The 10,000-nt window shown below is 46.7% G+C and overlaps 1 protein-coding gene across 50 annotated transcripts in view; it reads right to left on the bottom strand.

Moving 5' to 3' along the window:
- The window catches only part of LOC307119830 (uncharacterized protein), a 148,302-nt gene that overhangs the window by 96,086 nt on the left and 42,216 nt on the right, over positions 1-10,000 (bottom strand). For all 50 annotated transcript variants that reach the window (XM_079806439.1, XM_079806436.1, XM_079806479.1 and 47 more), the window contains 5 exons: positions 9,092-9,202; positions 8,574-8,681; positions 8,381-8,491; positions 7,899-8,009; positions 7,709-7,819 (listed from right to left, as the gene is read on the bottom strand). In XM_079806439.1, the coding sequence (XP_079662565.1) occupies positions 7,709-7,819; positions 7,899-8,009; positions 8,381-8,491; positions 8,574-8,681; positions 9,092-9,202 (552 nt within the window). The remainder of the gene's footprint in view (positions 1-7,708; positions 7,820-7,898; positions 8,010-8,380; positions 8,492-8,573; positions 8,682-9,091; positions 9,203-10,000) is intronic.

Raw genomic sequence — 10,000 nt, forward strand, 5'->3', positions numbered from 1 at the left:
CTTTGTTCTTCAGCTCTTCACAGAGGTGTTGTAACTCGTTTCCCTCCTTCTGGGAACAGTAGTTATATGCATAACTCAACGTTCCCATTCAGTCGGTCAACTCGGTACAACACATGACTATGGGACATATATTCACGCCCCGGAAGTCGCTGAACTAGAACACAAATGCCAGCACCGCCACAACTTTCATCCCTTTTTTTTTTTTTCAAGGGAGTGATGGGCCCTGGCTTAAAGCCCCTGCGGTAAGCACGGATCATCAAGTAACATCAAGTCGGTAAAACCAAACAAATGTGTGCGGCGATGCCCAAATGTCCTCTACAGACACCCCTCTAAACAACGGCCATGACGTTGCCATGCCTCTTGTGGAATGCGCTTGTACCCCAGCCGGCAGAGCTAACCCCTTACATTTGTATGCAATTGCAATCGCCCTTCACAATCCAATGTGAAAGACGCTGTCTAGACAGGGGTTTCCCACGAACTGGTTTTGCAAAACACACAAAAAGTTGGTCAGATGTACGCACAGCCCACGTCTGCTCGATGTTCCTGCGTAAAACTGGCACAGGGCACAATGCATGGAGTCTCCTTTCTTCCTCCAAGTCAATCGAAAGGTTTGATAGAGCGGGCAGCTCAAACGAGAGCGCACTATATGCTCCTGACATGACTTTTGGTGTATATGCCGTGTTCGGATGCAACACCACTCTTGACCCATTCAGCGCAAACTGGATGCATGAGGGATGTTGGAGATCACCAACACGCTTTGCTGACGCCAGTGCCAACAGTAGAGCTTCTTTATAAGATGGCATCCTCAGATCGAGAGCTTCTAAGGGCTCAAACAGAGGTTCACCCATAGCCTCCAAAACCACAGTCAGGTCCCATGGCGGCACCATCGACTTCGTAACGGGTTTTAGCCGCCGCGCCCCTTTAAGGAACCGAGCAGCCAGCCAAAAACTAGCCAAAAACAAGCCCAATAGCTTTCCAGGGGGGTTCTCCGGGGGAAAAAAATGGCATTTGGGGGGTAAATTATTGTTATTTTGGCAGGGCTGCCTGCTAAAATTCGCATTCCTGGGTCTGTATATCACATAATTGGGGTCAGCACCACCAATGCCCTCATGACAGGCCGAAATGGCCGCCAAGTAGACCTTCAGCGTGGAATGGGCACGCCCTTCCTCCAACAATTCCTGGAGAAAAGTCAATATCCCCGCAATCGGACATTGGTATGGCGATAAATACCTCCGACCGCACCACTGTTCAAATATACGCCACTTCAATGCATAAAGCCCCCTTGTCGACGGCGCCCTAGCGCTCTGCATTAGATTCTCCCTCTCAGCGGGTAGGCCCATAGAGACCACAGTTCCGGAAGAGGGTGTAGAACCTGTCCCCTTGCCTGGGACAACAGGGCCCTGCATAGGGGAAGACACCACGGTGTCCCTACAAGCAGCGACATGATACTCGCCGGCCAGCGAGGGGCCACTAAAATCCTGGCGCACTCTGTCTAGAGTGGGCTGTATCAGTTCCACCGGGGGAAACGCATACAGTAGAGTCTTGGGCCATACATGTGACAGGGCATCCACCCCCTGGGGGCGCTGCTGTAAGTTATTGAGAAAAACAGTGGGCAGTGTGTGTTCTTCATGGACGCAAAAAGATCCACCTCGGCCCTGCCAAACCGAATCCAGATCTGTACCACTATTCGAGGGTGCAAGCGCCACTCTCTGACCTGTGGTCCCCCTCTGGAAAGTAAGTCTGCTCCAACATTCAGATGGCCTGGGACATGCACTGCCCGGAGCGATGCCAAATGCTCGCTGGCCCACATCAGGAGTGTGTGTGTCAGTTGTAACAGAGGAAGCGAGCGAGTACCTCCCTGTCTGTTTATATACGACAATACTGTCGTGTTGTCCGTTCTGACCAACACATGTTTGCCCTGCAAGTGCTGAGCAAAGTGTTTCAGTGCCAGATGAACCGCCTGCAACTCCAGATAATTTATATGACGCTTATTTTGCGCTTCCAACCATTCTCCTCTCACAGAGTTCCCCTGGCACAGAGCTCCCCATCCAAGCAGTGACGCATCTGTCGTCACCACTACACGTGACGTAGCTCTCCCCAGAGGAATCCCCTCTGTCAACAGACCCGGGGATCCCCAGGGGATCAGAGCTTGAACGCATGACGGCGTTACCGTCACTAGGGGTGGGAGAAAAGGTCGATGCATCGCGATTCGTTATCCAACGATTCAGAATCGATTCTCAAAAATTCAGAATCGATTCTGTGTTCAATTCAACACGTGCGCGGTCACCGGCCAAACGTTGATAGGCAAACGTTCGTCTGCTGGTGAATTGGCTTAGTTTAAGATAAAATGGACAAACTAGGACCTGCTCAGGGGCGTCGCACCGGTGGGGACACTTTTCCCAGTGAGAGGGTTCAACACCCGCAGGTTTTCTGCAGTTTTTCCGCAGTTTTGCACAAATGCCTTTCAGCAGTCGCTCCTCCGCTTCTCTGGCCGCTCTGTGTCTGCGCTCGCTGCGGCTGCCTCCCCATTTCACAAATCTATTTTGCTTGTTAAATGCAAAGTTTTTATTTTCATATTTTCTAAGTTCATATTTCCAACAAACGAAATTCTGAGCCAAAATAACACAGTGGTGCTCAAGTAGGCTATAAGGCGCTTTCCTTGCCATTAATGCTTAACAACACTCCACCGTCTCCGATGCGGTGGCCGGGACATAAACCTACCAACATCCGTGGCATAATTTTTGGAATGACTTATGGAATATTGCTGAACTACTGCACAATGTTTCAAACAAATGGAAAATTCTGAACAAAGACTTGGTGAGCGATTCGTTAAATGTCTCTAACATAACTGTTGCAACTCGGCAAGTTCTCTATGTTATGCGCACACACTGAATTTGGCTTCTCAGCGAGCGCTAAAGTTGTTTTTCTTCTGCATTAGCCTTTGTTTTAAAGATTTGTTCTTTGCAATTGTATGGCTTACTATGTTTCATTAGAGCTTGTTAATCTTGAATATAACTGTTAATAAAATAAAAGTATTGAAAGAAATCTTCATAATAATTTTTAATATGGCAATACTGTCAACTAACTAAAAACAAAACACATATTAGCTCCAATTTTGGTTCAAATGTAAAGTTCATGTATTTGCACAGCAGGATAATTAGTTACAAAAAATGTATGTTATGAATCGTTTTGGGAATCGGATCGTTACTCCCAGAATCGGAATCGGATCGAATCGAATCATTAAGTGCCTTAAGATTCACATCCCTAATCGTCACTTGCCTGTTTAAATGCCGCGCGGCATTCAGGCCAGTGCCCAGCGCCCATCTCTGGAAAGAGCGCATAAAGAGGAGACTCAACCGAACGACTGCTATCATTGAGGCCATGAGCCCCAGCAGTCTCAGCACTGTCCGAAAACTCACTCGCATGCCCCGCCAAAACCGACTCAGGCAGCCGTGAAAAATGTTGACCCTCCGTACTGACAGCATAGCTGTGTTCTGTACTGAATCTATCTCTAAACCGAGATATGAAATCCGCTGACACGGAACCAGGGAGCTCTTTTTGAGATTTATTAAAAGACCCAGAGCTCGTAGATGGGAGACAAGTACCTAAGTACCTGACTGTAACACGGCTTGTTCCCTGCTGTCTGCGGCCAGGAGTAGGTCGTCCAAATAAGCGAACACTCTCATGCCCTGCTGACGCAGTGGAGCCAATGCTGCCTCTGCACATTTCGTGAATATGCGGGGCGCGAGGGACAGCCCGAACGGCAGGACCTGGAATTCGTATGCAGTCCCCTCAAAGATGAACCTCAGGAATTTCCTGTGTTCTGGGTGGATTGTGACGTGAAAATATGCATCGGTCAGATCCACTGATGTAAACCACTCTTGGGGACACAGAGAGAATAGCAGGTGACGTACAGTAAGCATTTTGAACTTGTAACGTCTGAGGTGCTTGTTCAACTGCCGTAAATCTAGTATAGAGCGCAAGCCCCCACTTTTCTTGGGGAGAAGGAAATAACGCCTGTAAAACCCTTCCTCCGTTCTTCCATGTGGAACTACCTGAATAGCCCATTTTCCGAGGAGAACCCGAATTTCTTCCCTCAACACAGAGGAAGCTAGCCTGGATGCCAGCCGAACTTAGCCCCGCCCACAACATTTTAACTCGGGCAGTTCGGTCTGGACTTGATCGGTAGAGAAGTAATTATGCCCGAACAGAAACTGTTTGGACCAATGACATTGTCAGGGTGGGCTTTAGACGATGATGGACAGATGATCAACAGTAACGTAATCATCCACGTCATCAAAGGCGCTTGGGTTGGGTTCTAATCCTAAACGGAGAACTTGTTCGTATATGCATTCACCTTTACCATTTCTCTCAGAAATGATGATGGTGTTGGTAAGTACTCTGTGTATCCTTAAATTCTTTTTTTACAACACCGGCAAAGATCGTTTACACTCATCTTTTTCTTCTAATTGTGTCTGTGTCTGTTCCCCGAATTAGTAAATACAAAAAAACATCAAAACCATTCAACAGTAAAAATTCAATTGACGTCCAACAAATAAACAAAATATATAATACAGATGAACAATTGATAAAGCTTGGGTTGCTGAATATTAGATCCCTTTCCCCAAAAGCGCTTATTGTTAATGATATTATTACAGATAATAATCTAGATGTGCTCTGTTTGACAGAAACCTGGCTAAAACCTGACGACTACATTACCTTAAATGAGTCCACCCCCCAAGATTATTGTTATAAACATGAGCCGCGTCTGAAAGGTAAAGGGGGAGGGGCTGCTGTAATTTATAATAATATCTTCAGTATTACTCAGAAGTTTAGTTTCAAATATAATTCCTTCGAAGTTTTGGTGCTTTATGTAACGCTATGTAGTGTACATTTGTGTTAGCTACTGTATACAGGCCACCTGGGCATAATACAGACTTTATCAAAGAATTTGCTGATTTTCTATCAGAGTTAGTACTGGCCGTAGATAAAGTACTAATAGTTGGTGATTTTAATATCCATGTAGACAACGGAAAAGACGTATTGGGATTAGCATTTAAAGACACACTAAACTCTATTGGAGTTAGGCAACACGTGTCAGGAGCTGCTCATCGCCATAATCATACTTTAGACCTAATATTGTCACATGGAATAAATGTTGATACCGTTGAAATTCTGCAGCAGAGCGATGACATCTCAGATCATTACTTAGTATCATGTATACTTAATTTAGCTAAGGTTGCAAAGCCGCCCCTCGCTTTAAAAATGGCAGGACAATCACTGCCGCTACTAAAGATTGCTTTTTAAATAATCTCCCTCATCAGTATCATCTGCTCAGCATCCCAGATAGTATAGAAGAACTCGATGTTGCAACAGAAACTATTGACTCTCTCTTTTCCAGTACTTTAGACACAGTTGCTCCTCTGCGCTTAAAGAAGATTAAAGAAAATAGTCCAACGCCGTGGTACAACGAGCACACCCGGGCCCTTAAAACAGCAGCCAGAAAAATGGAGCGCATCTGGAAGAAAACAAAATGAAAAGTATTTCGTAATTCGTGGAAAGAGCACATGATCACATACAGAAAGGCCGTAAAAACTGCTAGATCTGCTTATTTCTCAACTCTCTTGGAAGAAAACAAACACAACCCAAGGTATTTATTCGATACAGTGGCTAAATTAACCAAAAATAAAGCTTCAACTTCTGATGATTGTAAACAGCACAGCAGTAATGACTTTATGAACTTCTTCACATGTAAGATTGATAATATTAGGAAAAAAAATTTAACCATGCAGCCGTCTAATACAGCATCACATCAGACAGAGCATTGTAGTGTCACTGAGGAAAAATTACACTCATTCACTGCTATAGGAGAAGAAGAATTGGCTAAACTCGTTAAATCATCAAAATCGACAACATGTATGCTCGACCCTATACCAACTAGGCTATTAAAAGAGATGCTACCAGAGGTCATAGATCCTCTTCTTAATATCATTAATTCATCTTTGTCATTAGGATATGTACCGAAAACTTTTAAGTTGGCTATTATTAAACCACTTATTAAAAACTATTTTCCTGTTTAACACTGTAAAGCTGCTTTGAAACAATCTACATTGTTAAAAGCGCTAAATAAATAAAGTTGACTTGACTTGACTTCTAACGTTACTTATTCCAGCGTGCGTGCAGACAGGGTTGCCAAGTTTTTACAACAAAACCCGCCCAATTGCTAACGTTCCTCAAAACTAGCCAAAAACAAGCCCAATAGCTTTCCAGGGGGGTTCTCCGGGGAAAAAATGGCATTTGGGGGGTAAAATATGTGTTATTTTGGCAGGGCTGCCTGCTAAAATTCGCATTCCTGGGTCTGTATATCACATAATTGGGGTATCTTCAAACCGCGGACTTGGCAACACAGTGCAGTTGAGTTCTGTTGACATTTGACAACTAACGTTATGCGTTGCTCTGTTGCTCTGATTGGTTGTAGGTGTATCCAATTGAGGTCTTTCCTGGTTCGGTTGAAACACGCCCCATAATCACAGCCCAACGGAGCAGATCAGACTCAAATTCTGACTAGAATTGAGTATGACGACGTCAGGCTAAGAGGAAGCCTCTTCCGACACTGTCGTAATTATACCGCCGAACCCGGGGGGGCACGAAAGGAACTGCAGCCGATAACCCCACTGAATCGTACGAAGAACCCACAGTGTTAGTGCGCATGCGCGCCACCGCTCGACAGCGAGGATCCCTGGCATCGCCTGGGGAACCCCAGCCCCTTTTTGTGAATTTAGTGGTTCTAAAACATTCTGATTGTTCTGACAAATCAACACATGAGGCATTGTATGCTGAACACAAAGTTTCTTTATTGATAAATTTAAGGCTGAACCCGCTCTCTTGCAGGGTTCCTTTTTAGGTGAGAGTGTGGGCGTGGCCTAAATACGCTCTGTCTCCATTACCTCACTCCCATCCGCCGCCTCGATGGGCGAGGAGGAAGCGATGAACTACTCCGCTTGAAAACTTTCGTCAGAGAATTCCTCGCCCGCTTCAAGCGAGACAAGAGTCGTCATCCTCAAACCCCTGATTAACTTCCGAAGCAACTAGAGGACCAATGCCGAACACGCCCAGACCATCATTAGCCTCCATACACTCAGCCCAGGATCCCGTGGCCTCCTCAAAAACGGCTATAGCCACATCCGGACCAGCCCCAGAGGACAGAAGTGGACCATCTCTAGCCACTGCCCCACCGAGCACACGCTCAACAAACGCTACGCGCCGCTCGAGTGTCGAGGGACAGAGCTGGACAGGGGCAAGCACCTTTGCTGTGCTTAGACATTCTCTTTCTTTTTTTTTTTCTCTGAGAAAAGTTTTAGCTTCTGTTAGCAATGCTAAACTTGTGCTTAAAAACTTTCTCTTTTCTGTGCCTTTCCACAAGATTCACCACCGTGGGCTACCTTCTTGCGAGAAAACTGGCGTGATGGCGTTCTAGCAGCTCGGTGAAACAACAAATGATTCACTGAGTCAACATATGATTCACTGAGTCATGATATAATACAATTCACTGAGTCAACATATGATTCACTGAGTCATCATATAATACGATTCACTGAGTCGAGGTATGAAACGATAGTGTGTGGTAGTGTGTGTGTGTGTGTGTGTGTGTGTGTGGTAGTGTGTGTGTGTGTGTGTGTGTGTGTAGTGTTCAGTGACACACACTCGCCTCGCTCAGCAGCTCTGAGGCGTCTCTGGCGTGCTGCGTCTCCGGGGTCTCCGGCAGAAGAGCGTACAGACTAACTGAAGACTCTTTCTTGGCCTTCTCCTTGTATTTCCTCTGAAATGAAAGCGATCAGTCACGTGTGTGCAGGGCCGATCCTGACACGAGTGTCACATGGCTCACGTGAGCGCAGTACCTGACTCAGGAGGCTGGCGGCGTCTTTGGCGTGTTGCGTCTCCAGAGTCTCTGGCAGCAGCGAGTACAGAGCGCTCGATGCCTGCTTCCTTCCTGCCTCGCTGTACTTACTCTGAAAGCACACACACACGCACACACACACACACACACACACGCACACACACACACACACACACACACACTGGGTTAATGTTCTTGTTTGCATACATCAGTGTTTGCTGGAGATAAAGACATTATCGTGAACAGGTGTGTGTAAATGTTGTGTATAGTCTCAGAGCTGAAGCAGTGGTTGACCCGGGGTTAAAGTGACCTTGACCTTGGGTTAAAGTGACCTTGACCTGGGGTTAAAGTGACCTTGACCTGGGGTTAAAGTGACCTTGACCCGGGGTTAAAGTGACCTTGACCCAGGGTTAGAGTGACCTTGACCCGGGTTAGAGTGACCTTGACCCAGGGTTAGCCCAGGTCGTGTGTGTGTGTCCTCACGGGGCTCTGCAGGTCGGTCAGCGCGCGCACCAGCTGAGTCTCCGAGGTCTCGGGCAGCTGAGAGTAGAGGCAGCTGCAGGCGCTCCGCCGGCCGTCCGCTCTGTACTTGTTCTGGAAGACACACATGGCTGTGTTTAGAGATCGTCTCAGCGGAGACGGTGTGTGTGTGGGTGTGTGTGTGTGTGTGGCATACATCGCTCTGCTGCTCAGACACTCTGGCGGCAAACTGCGTCTGCGGCGTCTGCGGGAGCTGAGAGTAAACGCTGGACGACTGGAGCTTCTTCCCCTCCTTATATCTGACCTGTGGAGCGACACACAGAGTGTGTTTGTGAGTGAGTGAGTGAGTGAGTGAGTGAGTGAGTGAGTGAGTGAGTGAGTGTGTGAGTGAGTGAGTGTGTGTGAGTGTGTGTGAGTGTGTGTGAGTGAGTGTGAGTGAGTGTGAGTGTGTGTGTGAGTGTGTGTGTGAGTGTGAGTGTGAGTGTGTGTGAGTGTGTGTGAGTGAATGTGTGTGAGTGAGTGAGTGAGTGAGTGAGTGTGTGAGTGAGTGAGTGTGTGTGAGTGTGTGTGAGTGTGTGTGAGTGAGTGTGAGTGAGTGTGAGTGTGTGTGTGAGTGTGTGTGTGAGTGTGAGTGTGAGTGTGTGTGAGTGTGAGTGTGTGTGAGTGAATGTGTGTGAGTGAGTGTGTGAGTGTGAGTTATGATGGTGATGTGACCTCGCTCTGGATCTCCGCTGCGTCTCTGGCGTGTTGTGTGTCTCTGGTTTCTGCGAGTGTGTGATACAGAGACGTGCTGTTCTCCTTCTTAGCCGACTCTCTGTACTTCCTCTGAAACATCGAAACACACACACACACACACACACACACACACACACACACACACACACACACAGGTTACGACAGAAAGCCTGTGTTCAGTGACTCGATGGCATGAGAGCTTCAGATCTGAGGTCTGACTCCTGTACATCTGGAGCTGCTGTGGTTAGGGTTGTGCTGTAGAGCTGACTGATCTCAGGTCTGTTTGATCATCTAGAGCCGTTTCTGCAGTGACTCAGGAGTGTGTGACGATAGAGCCGTTATCAGCCAGAGCCGTGCTGCAGACGAGACGTGACGTGTGTGTGTGTGTGTGTGTGTGAGTCTTTCCTGCTCTCCATCAGGAGGTCAAACACACTGTGTGTTAGGGCTGTACGATTAATCGAAAAATAATCGAAACCGAAATTCAGAACCTCTAACCCAGGGGCTTTTAAACTTTATCATGGCAAGGACCCCCAAATATGATGAATCTTTTATGAGGGACCCCCTTCCTAAAATCCATCTATATATTTGTATGAAAAAACATTGACTATAGGACTATAGTGAGAAAAACTCGCTAGACAGATATAAAGCAAACATATACAATTCTGGAAAGTATGTACGGCAAGAAAGGAGAGAAACATTTAGAAATGAAACAGGTAGAATGTTCGGTAGACTTCATCCATTTTTGCTTCGTCTTTGAATTCTCTGGAATTTTCTGGGGACCACTTAGAACCTTCTGGAGGACCCCAGTTTGAAAACCCCTACTCTAACCGACGTATTTTTCCCATGTGGGTTATTTCGGTTTTAGTCACGTGACTCCGCCCCGTCAGT

Source organism: Gobio gobio (genome assembly GCF_949357685.1).
Source record: "Gobio gobio genome assembly, chromosome: 23".
Lineage (NCBI taxonomy): Eukaryota > Metazoa > Chordata > Actinopteri > Cypriniformes > Gobionidae > Gobio > Gobio gobio.